Raw genomic sequence first — 17,031 nt, 5'->3', positions numbered from 1 at the left:
AAATCCTGTTAGGGTTTGTTTTTTTCCCACCAAATTAACCCTCTGTACCTGTAATTATCTACAGAGTGGCCTGTATACCAGCTCGGGGTTATGGCTCTTTATGGGCCTTTTAAGGGTCTAGTTAAGGGCAGTAGGTCTGATTAGCTGCTGCAGGGCTCAGTTGACCTGTTCAGGGGATTCAAGGTTCACTGGGTCACAAGAGGTCATGCTGAACACACGTACTGAGGCATGTTTCCGGATCTGGACTTTGACGCGGCTCCTTCCCCTTCCGAGTCTGATGACGAAGCTCCTGCAATGGGAGAAAAACAAAAAGCAGTGATGGTTATCTCTTTGTGATACACGTCATCTCTTTAACAGTTAATAATGCTCATTATTAAGGCAGATCAACAACATGTAGAAAACTGTTAATCTTATTTAAAAGATAACTATATTACATAAATACCTCAAAAGTTCAAATGAATTGGTCTCACCTTCGATGTAAACCTCAGCAGAGGTGTTATCTGCTCCCAGACTGTTGGAAGCCACGCAGGTGTAACGTCCTGTGTCGTCCTCGAAAGCTTCAGTGATCACCAGAGTGTGCAGGTCACCATCCCTCCAGATCTGTATGTCAGGAGAGGTGTGGAGCTCTCTGCCTTCACAGAACCACCTGGTGAAAAGACGAGAAAGGGAGCTTTGGTTACTTTTTATATTCAGGAATCTTCAACAAAAAAACGAAAGACTGCTACAAAAAATCTTCTAGAAAAAAAGCAGACCTCATGTTTTATGCAAGTGATTTTTTAATATAAATAATATGAATTACTTCTTATTTTGTTCCTTTTACATATCAATTATTTCCTGTCTTTTGTCCTTTGTTTTATTTTTCTGAGTTTTTTCCTGTTAAACCTCTGTACTTGTACGATTTGGTTTCGCTCCTCTATATTTCATTTTTGCTTGTAGCTATTCTACATCTACTGTACGAACCAAGTTCTAAAAAAAGGGTTTTGACTGAAACATGTTGTGGCAATTAGAGAAACTGGTATGCAGCACTGAGCGAAGACAGTAATCATTTGAATAGTCAAACAATCATTACAGTTGGATTTGTGAACCAAGTACCCAGAGACACACAACAAAGACAACAAGAATATCCCCTTGAATCCTTAAATTGTTCAAACTGGTACTAATGTAGAACACTTTAGCAATTGCAATAAGCTCAGTAAAAAAAAAAAAACTGCATGGCTGACATTATCAGAAGAAATGTGAAATAACATACAATGTATTTTCATATTCTTTAAGTAGATACACTTCTTAGGTCACTGCTGCTTGGTTGAGATGGGGTTAGTTTTGGATATTTCTGTGTACAACTATATTACTTCTCTTTACGTTTATAATTCTGACTTTACGTAATAAACTAAAAGCAGAAAACGCTATTTGGTCAGGAAATCTTTGTAATGTTATCGCCTTCACCTGCTTGCTAGCACGTCGTCTGATACTGTTTCATTGGAAAGAGCCTAAGCCTCCTTCCCATGCCAGGTGGATGAAGGAAGTCATGTTCAATCTAAAACTAGAAAAGATTAAAAGCACCATGAGGGGGGAAAAGGCTGAGTCCAGTAAAATGTGGTTTCCATTCATAGCCTATTTCACTACTGTTACTGGGATAACAAATTGGAATGACACATAGCACTCTTTTTGATTATGGGGTTTAATAGGAGCAGCTGCAAATGCCTGGATTATTTGTGTTCACTAACTGTATGTGGATAAATGTATGTATATGTGTAAATGTAGACAGTACATTATGCTATCATTGTTGTTAAAAGCATTGCATTGGGGTGGGACTGGGGGTGGTTTTGGGTGGTGGGTCGGGGAGATAAGAGGGTTTGGGTAGGGATGGGTGGCTTTATATTTTGTATTCTGTACATCATGCAGCGATTTGTACTGTTCAAGTTAAAAACTCAGCAATAAACCTCCTTAACAGTATTTTAAAAAAGTCTGACTTAAGACTAGTGCTAGAGAAAACATTTCTCCCAAAAGGAACTGTATGATTCCTGCACTCAGAGATACAGAGCTTTATTGAAAAGGGGATCTTAATTCTGAGTCATTTAATTTCACCTTTTTTTTAAAGCTAAGTATTTATTTCACCTCTTGCCAAAAGACATTAATATTCTAGTAAAGGTGAGACCTGAAATTATGGACCGCATGCAACAGGAATCATTACAGAAATATAAGTCAACAAAATCTTGTTAGACAAAGCATGATCCAAAACTGTTAAATATACCTTTGCCGAATATGATGGAGGCCTGCCAACCTCACTTACATCAATAACTACTCATTCACACATTCACACACCCTGGGGGCACGTCTGGGTTTCCATATCTGTCAAACATCAGCCAGCCTGAGGCACTGACGAGACGCCGTGTTACGGGAAGCAGATACACCCTTTCCCTCCTTCCAATCAGAGGTGTGTGTGTGTGTCTGGGCAGGCGCCTGGGACATGTACCCTGAGGTCTGCTAACTCCAGCTTTGTTCCCCGGTCAGAGACCCGGGAGGGTTGAGAGAGTCTACAACACAACCCACTCCTTCTGTCTCATCTCTCTTCACACGGTTATGATTAAAGGAGAGTCCTCCAGCACTGTTTCACCACATCAAATTCAGGTCTTGATTAATGGGATTCTTTTGCTCTTACCAGTGTTAATGTATCTCGTCCATTGAAAGTGCATTATGACACATCAAATTAATATATCACACTCCCCCGACTTCAAACTGTCACTAAGTTCCCAAGGGGTCTGTGGTCCTAAAATTCAAAATATCCATCTACGTACCAGTGTCAGTTTGGCACATTTGGGGTTCCACATGTAAGCAATAATAAGTATGCAACATCTGGTTCAAGTTATAAAATAAAGCCATCAAGGTAGCACCAATAAATTAACAACATTGTAGAGTAAAACTTGTTTTCACATGTTATTTAAAGACTTTTTGTCTCATTGACATATTTACAATATACAAACCAAACAAAAATCAAAACCCATAACCCAACCTAAAGACACACACACCTGCATTCACGCACTCACACACACACCTACACACATAAATACACTGGGGAAGGAGGGCTACAAATAACTATAAATAAATCTAACTAAAACACATATCAAGGAAATTCCAGTCATCCATACTGGAAATATGCGAAAAACAAAACAGACAAAGGAAAAACTAAACAACTAATATAAATACAAATGAGTACAAATGTAGCAAAAAGGGCCCCAAACATTCTTCCCATTTATGATGATGTTTTAAGTTACAAGTCAGCAACTCTCCACGTGGATAACCAAAACCATTTCTTTCGACCAGTTTCTGAAGTTTCTGCAGTGGATAATTTGGTTAATATTGCAGAGTGTTTGTTGGCTTGGCTTGGTTAAGTAAAGAGATCAGGCTTTGTGTTTAGAGCAGTACTAATGTTGGTATGCCAGTTATGTATAATGTAACATAAATAATACACCATTTATATGGCAAAAATAATAATAATAAAAACAATAAAATAAGTCAACAGTGACTATCTATGTATATTTCACATGGGAATAAAACCCTTGTCTGCAAGATGAAATTCCTTTTTCTTTTATCCGTCTATTGCCCCTGACTACCACTTTAACAGACTTCTGTCTACTATAAAAACAGTAAACTAGAGAAAAGTGTCCAGAAAATCATCTAACAGGGTTCCTGCAGCGTCTAAATTTGTGGCCCTAAAGTGTTGGGCCCCTGACAATGATGCATAATTTGACAACTAAGAGTGAGAATGGGTTGACACTGTACAGCCATCACAGTGTCATTCTATTCAAAGAGATTGCATATATACTGTGGGTCTTGTTCACCTCCTGACCTCTTCATTAACAGGAGGAGGGGCAGGAATTCCCCCAAATGCTGGAGGAACAGCTGCTCCGCTCACCCAGAGCGCTGACCTGAGGACATGCAGCTATCTCACTGAGTTGTATTAAAATTCCCAACATCCTGCTGAATGGGCCATTACAGGATTTTAAACACTCGGGAGTGTCAGTCAAACAGCGAGCTAACTCGTGTTCCAGAAAGTGATCCATCAGCCAAAAAACATCCAGACAACACTTCATTCTTTAGGATTCACACCTCACAGAGTGGTTGCAGACACTCAGACAGGGAAAGTGAATATGAGAATGGCAACTGAACAGGAGGTGAATGAGCATGAGTCAGACGAGGTCAGACAGGAAAAATTATACGCTCTGTCATTGTCGAGTTGGATCACATCGAGCAATTCATCAGGAGCAGTGACAGGTGGAGCAGCACCCAAACTACGGTGGCCCTGAGGATGCTGTATCGAAGAAAAAAGATGAAAACTATGCAAAGCACAAGTCAGTAAGACAAACATCATAATTTACACAACATCGATCAGCATTTAGAAAACTTGCTGCAGACTCACTCAAAATCAGAGCAGATATTAAGTCCGGTGTTTTTTCTTTACTTCTTTGCAATTGTAATTGTTAGTGTCTGTTTTCCAAAATAAGCTTGTGATTTTATGTTCTTAAACTGTTAGTGGTACCTCCTCTTAAAATGTCACTGAAACATGTCTTACAAACTGCACGTCATTGATCTTTCTCAAAGAAAGTGTTAGACTCCCATGCTGCCAACATCTTCATTCACGTTTGACCAAGAAAACAAATCAGACTTTCACCAACAAGTGACTTCTATTATCCTATAAAAAACTCATCTCTGAATCAACAGTAAGGTGCAATAGCTTGCCAGCATTAAATTGGTGCAACACAAGAGATACACATTGGCTACCATCATCGATGCGTGCACAGCTCATTCATGGGCTGATGTTTGTCAACAGGGCTTTTATCGATGCATCCCTAACCAAAAAAGAGATTTTTATCAGACAACTCATATTGCTGCTGCAGAACATAGAGTTAGGCGTCTACGCTTCAACGTCAACAACGTTGCAGAATTGCTTTGCATGCAGATATTTGGAAAGGGGATTAGATAATAAGCCGGTGCCTGGCTGAGGATGCTGGGATGGTGGTGGGGCTAACAAATGAGTGTGTAGTGTTGGTGCAGGCCAATGACAGAGCTGAGGAAGGGATGGAAAATTTTGCAGAAATATACTGTAAAAGACCAACGTCTGAGAGGTTGCATTTGCCATGTGATTGTGGAGAATAAGAAATGTCCAGGCTCTTTTACAGTGCAGCTTGAGTTGATTGCCTGTACTGATAGTACAATAGCCTATTCAGAGTACTTCCTCTGTCTCATAATTCGACAGTGTGTGAAACAAAGGAAACTTCACTTACTGTGTTAAAGGGCCAGACACAAATGTGTTAAATGATAGGAAACAGATTGTGACATGACTCTTATGAAGAGTTGTTCAAGGCACGAGCAGGGAGGCCTTATCCTCTGGTGTTTCAACCCTCGAGGCAACAAAGGCCAAAATTCGTCTGCCACACTTCCATCATCCCAGCAGCTATCTTTGAATCAAACACTAGATCCAGACAGAGAGAGGATGAGCCAGCACATGCATCCTGTGTAACAGGACCTTGTTATATGAAACAGTCCAAACTCTTTGATACAACACTGACAGCAGCTGCAGATAATGTATGAAAAGCTGATTGTTTGAGCAAACCAATATGTCTGTGCGGTTTGGAAATCCATTTTCTGGATTAAAGTCAACTTGTCTGGTTGACTGCCATGTCTGCCGGGGATTTGCTTTGGGAACTCAGGTTTCTTTTGTGGGTTAAACCTCACTTCTTTCTTTTAAGTCATTTGGAGCATTAATCAAAATGGTCACTGTGAATCTTGAGGCCATATGGTCTAAGATTAATGTGGAATACACATTAAAAGTTCCTTTAAATAAAGGACAGTGAAATGGACATTTTTCAGCAGCATTTAAACACACACAGAGAAAAGAGGGTGTTTGTAACACACAACATCATTAAAGTATTGATGGAGGATGATGAAGCTGTTGGAGGTAATGCAAGTCCAGCATAAAGCAGGGGGATATGTTTTCCACAGGACAGCCTGAATCTGTCCCGTGAGAAGAAAATGGGGCATTTCCACACAGCAACAAGTGAAGCGAAAACAAAAATTAGAGTTGTAATTCAAGCAATCACCAGTGGTCTTGTTTAAATTAAAGGTTTATAAATAGTTCTCCGTTCTGCTTTTGCCACAGAGGTTGACTAGGGACTTCTAGGTGAATTTACATACAGACCATCTTCTGTGTGTACATGTAAAGGAATGGAAATAAAGATTTGTTTTGGGCACAGTTTGATGAAGCACAGAGCACAAGACTCATCTGAACTGGAAGCACAAACCATTGCCAGCAAGCAAGCACAACAATAAAAGTCTGTATTATTCAACCTTAATGATCTACCATTAAGTATAATTACTGAGTGAACTCATTTAGAGACAGACGGTAATGTTTATTTAATCCTCTCTCGATTTCTGTGGAATGTGATGAACATGGGACTCGAGGCGCAAACAGCAGGACTATTTACTCCAGGGGGGGGGGGGGGGGGGGGCTTTGATGAGTCGCGTACAGTCCAGAGAAACTTAAAACACTACTCCACTGTATTTTGTCTTCTCATTTTCAAAGCAATTGCCTATGTCTGAGTCATTTAATAAAAAGTGACCAGATACACTGCTGCCATGATATATTATTATTTATGATTTTACTTAATATTGACACACAGAACTCTGTCCATACAAGGCTCTTTTGCAATCTCCTTCTACTGTTTAATTGGATTTTATTTGTGTTTTTTGCTTGAGTTATATATTTTGTTTGGTGTGTTAACATAATTTTGCAAAGCCCATTAAGTGACATGTACAGAAGAGCTAAGATATCTGTGATGATAATCACAAATGTGTATATTTCTCCCCACCGCAAACTGTCAAAGAAAGACACCTGCATGGATGATAAAGACTTCCTTTCATGATTGTTAACCCAAGAGACAAGTCTTTGGTCCCTTGGACAAGTAAAAGGACATTTTATTTTGTGGTGACATGTTTTTCCTTTTAACAGTTCAACAAAGTAAAACAATAAATAGTGATTCAATTATCAATTTAGATTGCATTAATTCATATCACATTGTAGTCATTGATAGCTCCACTATCAAACTCAATTTTTAAATTCACCCCAAAATACACACCTGTGGCAAAATTTATGCCATATGCATCAACACAGCCAAAATTATCCACAAAAACTGTCTTTAAACGTCAAAAAATGCACTAGGACTACAGGAGGGTGTTTTAGTTTTGAGTTTTTGGGCTGGCTTTATTACCCAGGGGGCTAGCTTTTGTCTGGTTTTTATTGGCAATTGTATTGGTTTTGTCAAACAGACCTGTAAACCCTGCAAGTAGTGACTAAATTTTTTTCTCTATTTGACAAAGAATAGTTACTGAAAAAGAGTTAGCAACACTTAAATCATCAGTAGTCTCATTTGGAAGGGAAGCAGGGTGTGTTAGAAAAGCAGTCACTCCACACTCTGAGAAATATTGAGTGAAGGAACACATTTCTTGGCAGAAAGCAGCCTTACCACCCATTTCCTTTTAATACAATACCAGTATAAAGCACAACTATGCAGAGCATGCATGCTAAAAAGCTTAACTTCAATTCTAGGTAACGCCTCAGCTCTTCATTCATCTCCCGCCCAAAAAGGCTCGCAGCCAAGAAGGTGACTAAACATCCTACCCTCACAATCAACTAGCTTGTCACCAGCTCTCTGAATAAAGATAGCATGAGAGGGAGCAATTTGCACAGCTCAGTTAAGACAATTGAAGCCAGATGATGCATGCAATATCATCGGAAGGAGGGCTTTGGTTTTGTTTTATGGGGCTCCCTACCTACACTGACCTATTCACAATCAGGAGAAGAAGAGAGGATGAACCAATGCCTGTTTGCCTGGGCCTCCGGAGTGCGTCTCCTCATCTGACCCTGTTGTTATTTGCTGCTGTTGATGGAAAATTTCATGAAGCAAGGCTCAGTTTCACCACAAACCCAAACGAGAAGCGGCCAGAGCAAAGAGAAAAAGAGAGAAGGAGGGTTCAATCGCAAAAAAAATGACCTTGAGAGGATGTCGGAGTGACAAGATGGAAAAAAAACACACCCACAGGTCAATTAAAAATTCAGCATTGCCTATAACAAATGGGTAGACAAGATGTAAACTTCCTGACCCATGTGTGTCTTTGTCTTAACTCCTCAGTTTGCTCATGCTGTTCAGTTTCAAGGCTGCTGACCACAGAAGGCAACCAGAGTGCAACTGGACAAGAAGAGCGGCACCAAGGCTGTCTTTATCCCTAATTACAAACTACAATAGAGGTCAACTGAAACTGCCCAAACTTTAAAGCGAGCAGCGATGTTAGTTTTATTATCCAGGACAGAAAAAAAAAATCCTAATTCATCCAAACACAAGATGGAAAGCATATTGGGTTCCCTCTTTCCCACGCCAGCTGACTGAAACCAACACTGACTGCAGCTCTGCGAGGCTCAGGGAAAGGTTTAAAGGCACAAACTCACTAAAGCTGCAACATTTCAACCACAGCTGGTTCAGTCATTTTCCATAATACCACATAATGCATCATCAACCTCTCCAGGTATGCAGAAGTCCAAATATTGGCACCACTGAATACAACGTTTACCGGCTAAGAATAATTCCCATCATTTCAAGGGAAACAATTAAGCATGCCAAAAATAATTATTAGGACAGGGGAAGAGTCGGACATTGGGGAAAGAGAGAGAAAGGCACGACATGCAGGCCACTGGCTGGATTCGAACCCTGGTCGCCCGCCCACAGCCTCCATACATTGGTAAAGCGCACCAACCACTACACCACCGGCACCCCATTTAAAAAAAAAAAAATTCAATAAGTAGGGGATGAATCATAATGGCATTTAGTTTTAATGTCATCCTATAGTCTCCAAGGTAATGTATAAGTACACATTTTATTTTCTACAGTTTCCCTAAACTTCAGATGGATTTACATCTGTCCAGATTCAGATCAGAACGATCACAGCATCTAATATGGGGTAGGTTTAAAGGCTTAATATGCGATTGTTCACACTTAAATATAATATAAATCAAGTATATCCTCTGAAAATAACTCTGTGAGTCATGACTGTCTACAACGGGTGTAACACCCGAGTCCCACTGTCTGTGATGTTTTCAGAGTTTTCAGAGTCCTATCTTCAGTTTGTTTACATCGCCAGGACAGCCGGCTGACTCCTCCCCTCACGTATAAAAGTTGTTTAATTGAGGGACTAGAGAAAAGAAGAATAACATACTGTACTCACTGCTTAACTGTGTTTCTAGATCACGCTCATTTCAGGTAAATTTACATGCAGTGTGAAGATACGAGCATAATAAAGATCACTAGCATTAGCATGCTAACACAACAATGCACCGCGAGTTGTTTTGGTTTCATGCTGGTGCTCAAGAGCGACATCTGCTGGATCAAAAAATCACATATAAAGCTGTTGAGAACATTTTGTAAACGACATAAATGTCTGTGTTGTTGACATTGAATGTTCTGAATCTGTCATCATGTCTCAATACAATCTGCTGAACAATACAAATGGTAAATTACTTAGTAAAAGGGGTGTAAAGATAAACTAATCTGAATACTAATTTCACAGGATTAAACAAGCCAATCAATTTGTATCGGATTGTATCGCATCGTACCAAATTGAATCCCACCGAATCATTCCATATTTTAATTAATTGTCCTGAATCGGATCATAGCCCTAGAGAATCTTATCAGAATCTTCTTCTAAGGGAGACAGGCACACCCCTAGTATGTATAAACAACTGCAAGTAAGTAAGTGAGACACTTTGGAAACATTCAATCACAAAGGGTTTCAAAGACACAGGGATAAAAAATGAAGAAATGCAAGAGATATAAATCATGATGTTAAACTAAAAAAAGAAAGATCTGGCTTACAAATGATGTTTGGCAAAGTGCTGTTGTTCAAACCAGCGCCCCTTAAATATGCCATTTTAACTTATAATATTTATTTGATTAAACAATTATATACCAAACAGTTGTGTGATTTAAATCTTGATGTGCAGTTTCGCCCCCAAATGGCCAAATAATTGTCTGATACACTCCATAAGTCGATCCGTTTGACTACATGTTGCTTAGCGAATACTGGCAGTGGTTTATTAGACTGTATTTAAAAGTCTAAACTTCAGTATGGTCAGTTTAAAAAAGTCAATTTAAATGATGTAAAAAGCTGTAGCTCTAATAACAATGTTCAGATGTTCAACAATTGTTCAACAATTGTTCAGAAACTTGTGTATTTCTGAAGAAGCATTTGTTTGAAGAAGATGTACAAATTCTATAAAATTGCATCAGTTTGTTTGAATGTTGTCGTCAAGAGAACAGGAAATATTTACATTCCACTTTTGTAACATAGCTTTAGTATAAGTGCTCTGCTACATGCTTATAAACACATGCAACCACAACTGTCTTGATTGAAGATGATACATGCAGGAATCCAGCTCAATAAGGCAGCAGGCGCCATCTGATGATGGAGCTGTGTTAATGTGGGGAGACAGGATCACAGGTCAGAGGTCAGTGGAATATTCCGGACAGCGGACAGCTGCAGATGACAGTCATGGCTCTGACCGGAAGCATTGGAGGAGATGTTTCACCAAAGAATTTAACTCAAGGAGAGAGGGGGCAAGGCCACTGTAAAGACCCCTTAATGTTAACCATCAACAGACAATGTGTGGTGATGCATCAAAGGAGAGCAGAGCTTAGTGTCGGTGAGACGAGGAGGCAAATGTTCAGGATAAATCATCATGAGCATGAATGCTTTGGTTAGTGGGAATACTTTAGTATTTAGTTCTCCTTTAGAAAGCTCTTGCCGTTTGAATCATAAAAACCCAACTTTATCACCAATAGTCCAGGAAAGAATCGATGATTTAAATGAAACATGCAAGTGTGTGTGTCTGTGTGTTTGAGAGAGAGAGAAAGAGAGAGAGACAGAACGCAGACCCATTTAAAATAGTGACAGACATATAGAGCAGCTGAGCTACAAATGCAAGCATCTCGACACTAACAGGGATGCCCCTACATGCTTGCACACACACATGCATGCACACACACACACACAATATTTTAGTGTCGTCAAAGGGCCTAGAGAGGTTTTATGTTTACAGAAAACTGTGGAACTGATTAATATGTTCATTATTCATTAACGGTGATCATGCTTGGTCAGTCCATCAGCTAATTATTAGCAGACAAACATATTTATCCAAAGAACAAAAATAAAGGTTAACAAGTTAAACCATTTGAGTTCAACAAGTTGTCAACCACATTATTGGTCATCCATCCAGAGAGTGCCCTTAATCTCCTTTTAAACATCACTGCATTGTTAAAACAACAGACTATTTAACACTTAAGTTTGACTTTAATCAGACGATGACTTCCCCCAAGTAGACAGTTCCTCAGAGTGTTTCTTACCTGAGCCTCCTGCAGCTCCCTCTTAGCTAAAACCAAAGTCAGTAAAGATTTCCTTGATCAGAGATTGCACGCTGAGCTTCTCCTCCTGACAGCATGACACACACTGAGCGGCTGACACTCTCACACCAGGACTGCCACTCTGAGTCACAGAGTCAGACACACACACACACACACACAATGCTCGGACTGAGCAGCGGGGTTGAGAGGGAGGGAGCGGCCCCCCAACTGCTAAATTCCACACAAGACAGAAAGAGAAATTATACATTTAAGACTCATTTAAAAGACAAAAAACTGCTTCATTTGATTCCCACGCTGAAAGCATTCACTTGATTCCAGTGGTTGAATTGTTTCTATGTTTTTCTCCCCCTCAAAACAAGGATAAACCATAACCATACTTTTTTGTAAAGAGTCGCCAGATACTTATTTTTATGGCACTATACAAATAATGATTGATTGATTGATTGATTGATTATCACTGGTCAGCTTAAACATGTAAACATCCTCTAGTTTGATTGGTTCAAAAACATTTTGTCTCATGGATTTTCTCACTCTTCTTTGTAAAATCTGTCTACAAAACAAACAACACAAATTTGCAGCTCCTATACAAATCCAGGCCACAGTCTGCTGACCATCAAAAGCACCACAGCAAACTCTGGGCTTCAGCCAATCGACCCAGTCGCGATGGAAACCTCCAGAGTTCTGATTTGTGATTGCAGGAAGGGTGGGGGGGGGGGGGGGGGATTCATGAAAATTAAACATGACAGTGCTATGATGTTGACTACAGGGGGGGCACAAAAAGAGAGGGCATTACATATCTGGCCCTCGCTTGATAAATCTTACATGCCAGAACTGAGCAGGCCACTTAAAAAGCCCAGTTAGGCCTGAACCAAAATAGCATGGTAAAGTCAGGATCTAAATAGATCGCTTTGAGTTGGCAGCACCTGGCAGCTAGAAGACAAATGGCCTCGGCTACTGGGACTGGTTACGCACACACACACACACACACACACACACACACACTGACACACACAACTTGAGACCATAGTATAATCACAAACACTCCACATGTTGAATTCATCTTGGTCAGCAGATCTAATTCTAGTATTTGTGGGTTGTTTAGAGCCAGAGAGTAGATGTTTAATACACGGTGCACAGCAGAATGAAAGGGTGTGGTGTGTTTGTCTCTCTGCTGGGGCTCCCTTCAGGCTCTAACAGACACAGAGCTCGGATATTTTAGTCCCTCTCAATAAAAAAAACAGCCTAGGAGCCCACCGCTGGGACAAAGCAGATGGGATTATTTGTGGTGCTTGTTACTAGGTCCTAAGTCTGTGTGTCAAGTCATGAGCTGCAGATAACGTACTTATCTCAGTGATGTCACCATATTGATAATGCTAATCTTTTGGCTAATCAGGAAGCAGGATAAAGGGGGAAACTCAGGCAGGGGTGAATGAACATCTTGGTTGCTGAAATACGCCCATCTAGATCGACATCTAGCTAACATATTCCAAACGGATGAGATATAATAACAATTCAACCTCTGTATTTTTCTATGAATTAAGAAATACGCTGTTTTTGAACCAGGCAGTAAACATGTTTATATATGCTTTTAAAAAGTATATTTTAATATGAGAATTAATGGGGATTCCTTGGCTTTTGGAGACAACCTCACGTGGACACTCTGGGAACTGCAGATTTGCAGTTTGCGTTGGCTTTTTTAAAACTGAAGGTTGCAGCTTGGTAACTCAGGATCTAAAAAAGAACTAATACAGTTGCACACGTATTGTATTTCCCATTTAAAGTGATAACATCATGAAAAGCACTGTACTTCCCTTAAGTGACTATAAAACATTGGTTAACAAGAGGAAGGACTTTTATAGTTTCTGGATGTTCCCATTAATGACTGAGTGACTGAACAACAGTCCTCGCTGCTTTGTCTCGTCGACGACCTCCTGGGGAGAAGAATTAAAAAAACAAAAATCTGGGACATATGCAGATGGAAGCAGCTTTCCAAAAATATGAGTCAACAAGTATAAAGAGATTCCTCTATCCAAGCAACATGCTGAGTTTATTATCATAAAACAGGTGCACATGGACTCAGACAGCACACACACACACACTCCTACACAGATGCAGTTTTTTTCCCACCACAAACAACCAAACATTCATGCGTATTCAATCAAACACCCACTTCCCATTATAATATCTCTCAGTTCAAAAAAGGTCTTTCAAGGGTCAGTTGACATCAACAAAAAATGAGAGCATGTTGTCAGGACAACCTTTGTTTTCACTCCAAGGAGACCAAATGACACTAACAAAAACAGAGCCTATGTCCTCTCATGATGTCATACTGTAAGCGCAATATATCCTCCCAAACTGTCAAATAAATCCAGCATGAAACCAACAAAAGGAACATCCAGAAGATCCCTAAATTAAACATATCAGACATATAAAATCAATGAGGCCACATATTTAAACAGCAACATGAAGAGGACAGCTGGAAAACAAGATCAGATGCCCTAAAGGCTTAGAGCAAAGTTTGACCAACCAGTGGGTAAGAACATGATCCAGGTATTGGATGGAGTATTTTTATTCTGGAGGAATGATGAGCTTAATTAAACAAAAATCTTTCCTAAAACATGCAATCTGCAGTATATATACTCACACTTTAAATGGATGTTTACATCAGATGTTGTGCCTAAAAATGTAATCAAATTACACATTTTTAACTTCTTCCAAACCACAATCATCGATCTTCCTGCCACTGAGTAATTACTGCTGGGGACAAACCACAGAACAGCCTGTGTCAGCGCTCATTTTAGGTATGTATCATAGCTTTCTGGGAACAACAATTAGACTGGGTTAATGCAATTGCTGCTGAGCCGCAGAGAAAAGATCTGTGGTCACATGTTTTTTGATTATATTCTAGTTTCTTTGAAGCTGATGTCCTGTTAACAAGCCAGGTGATATTTCAGATTTTTAGACAAACAAAGCAGCCCACTTCTGGCCATCTGTAGGCCCAGACAAGTAAATACACCAGCAAAGAAATGCATGAGCCCCCCTTTCAGTCAACCAACCAAAAACATTTCCACAAACATGCAAACACACAACCAACAAAATATCTGCTTGCATGATAACCAGACCACCTTTCCTGTTGTGCGGGTAAGCATTGCACATCAACATCAATGTCAGTAAATATTTTCTTTTCTAAGCCAGTCTGAAATACTTTCCAACCTGAGAACTTTGCATATTAGGTGCTCTAAATGACTCAAACGTAAGTATGGGATTTGCTCTTGTATACTGCTTTAAATGTCAGCCAGGTCATGATTTCAATGGATGCAAAGTAATCCTTGCATGCCAATGTCCCCAATCAAAGTGTGTCCAATCATATCATTGCTGTTTAGAAGCTCAAATTGTTATTGTAAATGTCATACAACATTAGAGTAAGGATCCCTCTATTTTCTTTGAAAGTAGATTGTGATTTCTCTAACCCAGAAACATCTGTTATGTTAATCTCATCAAAGACAAAAAGTCATTTTATTTTAATTTTAATGGAAACTGCTTGCCAATGGATGCCCCAGTTAGTTTTTTGGTGTGACTTTAGTGTTTAAAATGTTTAGTTCAGATTAAACATTATAACAGTGTTTAACAATCATGCAGATACTGGAGGCAGGATTACAGCAACAACTGGTGTGTTATGCAAGCTAAAAGCTGTTTGGACACATGTGGCTATTAAATACCAATTAGAGCCTTTAAGTGGAAAAAATGGTGCATTTGCCCAGAATGATTACACCCCCTCACAATGCGTCCAGCTGAAGAAATAATTTGGGGCAACTTCAACACGTTTTATACCTATTGGTCATTACAGGATCGTTGATGGACGGCTTGCCTGAACAACATCCCCCCCACCCCACCCCACCCCCTTGCTCCCTATCCCTCTTCCTGCATTTTATCCCATCTCTCCCCCTATCCCTTTCCAAGCCCGGCGCAGTCTAGGCCTGTGAAGACTGTTTCGTCATGAGCCGGGGATCCGGCCGAAGATTTCTGCCTTTTAATAATGCAGTTTTTTCTTACCACTGTAACTTTTGCTGCTTTGCTAAAGTGCTCATGATGGATAGGCCGGGTCTTTGTAACATAGCAATGAGTAAGGTCTTTTACCTGCTTTTTGTAAAGTGTCTCAAGATAACACTCAATAAAAATTGATTGATTGATTATGCTTCAAAATGTGGACTCAGGATTTAAACCAAGCCAAAAGCTGCATACCACTTTAAGGGAGAAGATGCTGAGCAACACAATGATAAGATACTTTGCAAACTAGATGTATATAAGTCTGTAGTGAGCTCAGATAACCCTGTAATTCTGCTGTGTTGAGAACTGAAAATAACGAGAAATTACTGTAAAACTACTGCCAACATAATACCAGAGGAGATAAACGGCACTAGAGGCAGCAGGCTGAAGCTGCTGTAGTCAGAGACTGAACTCTGTGACTCCACACTCTGAATTTATAGTCTAAATTCTGGACTCTGATCAGCCACACATGAGCCAGACAGAGAGCATCTTCTTCTGTCCCTCCTCCCGTTTCCCCCCGAATGAAACAGAATCTCTCAGACCCCCCACTCAAACTGCCTCTTCCTATGACATCAGGAGTCAGGACAGAAGTGAAAAGGGGGAGAGGCAGGGATATTTTATTTAAACACGGAAAGACTGAGGAATAAAGATGAATATCTTGAGTTTAAATGTAAGACAGTTTAATATGCACACAGCTGTTATCCTGTCACATGTACATGGGAAGGAAGAGTTGAGCTTTTTTTTTTACGAGTCCCATTTGACCTCCATCTTCCCGTAAAAGAAGTATCCCATACAAACACAGCAAGAAAATGTCCACACATTTTACAGGTTTTAAGAGAAATCCTCATTTCTTTTAAAACTTTGGCCTTGTCCTTCACATATTTTTTTGGTCTTCATGATTTAAGTTTACAAAAGTATTGGAAAAACTTCATTATATATTATACATGCCAGCTGGCAAACAGGCGTTAATGCTGCCTTGAAGTCCTGACAGGAAAATGTGCCAAATGAAAATCACTCACTTTTGAGTGCTCAGGCTGTTACTTTATGTGTCTGCAAGGGGATCTGCAGCAATGGACCTTTCTGATAAATAGTGAGATGCATTTTTAGAAACCAGAAACAGCCATGACATTATTTTTATTCAGTGCTAGCAGAGCCCATTGACAAAAAAAACTCTAATTTGACATACTTCAATTTGGAGCCCCACAAGGATTCATTTGCATCAATTTAAGTTTGTTTAAGAGCTTCTGGCTAATGATAAGGTAGACCCAAAAATATTGAATACAAGAATCCAGGGTCCAGGTTTAAGCCATCACTAGACTCAGCCCTTTAGTCTCATGAGGGTTTGCTGCTATTTTTATGCCGACTAAAGACACACAAACTCTCACATGCAACAGCACACACTAAATTCCATCGCTTTAATATTGTCAAAGATGTATAATTGAATTGGGCCCAGCATCAAACACATTTCTTTGGCAGCCACACAGGAATCAAACATCCAGGAAAAATAACTGCCCAAAAT

At 39.8% G+C, this 17,031-nt stretch overlaps 1 protein-coding gene across 5 annotated transcripts in view; it reads right to left on the bottom strand.

Annotated features, from left to right (window-relative positions):
• The window catches only part of palld (palladin, cytoskeletal associated protein), a 69,559-nt gene that overhangs the window by 36,838 nt on the left and 15,690 nt on the right, over window positions 1-17,031 (bottom strand). For 4 of the 5 annotated variants that reach the window (XM_061029347.1, XM_061029375.1, XM_061029366.1 and 1 more), the window contains exons 3-4: window positions 471-646; window positions 223-289 (exon numbers count right to left, since the gene is read on the bottom strand). In XM_061029347.1, coding sequence (XP_060885330.1) covers window positions 223-289; window positions 471-646 — 243 coding nt within the window. Of the gene's footprint in view, window positions 1-222; window positions 290-470; window positions 647-11,447; window positions 11,599-17,031 lie in introns of those variants that run through there. The other variant, XM_061029384.1, reaches the window with a different exon arrangement.

Source organism: Labrus mixtus, chromosome 3, assembly GCF_963584025.1.
Source record: "Labrus mixtus chromosome 3, fLabMix1.1, whole genome shotgun sequence".
Classification (NCBI taxonomy): domain Eukaryota; kingdom Metazoa; phylum Chordata; class Actinopteri; order Labriformes; family Labridae; genus Labrus; species Labrus mixtus.
This window is presented reverse-complemented; position numbering and strand designations above follow the sequence as displayed.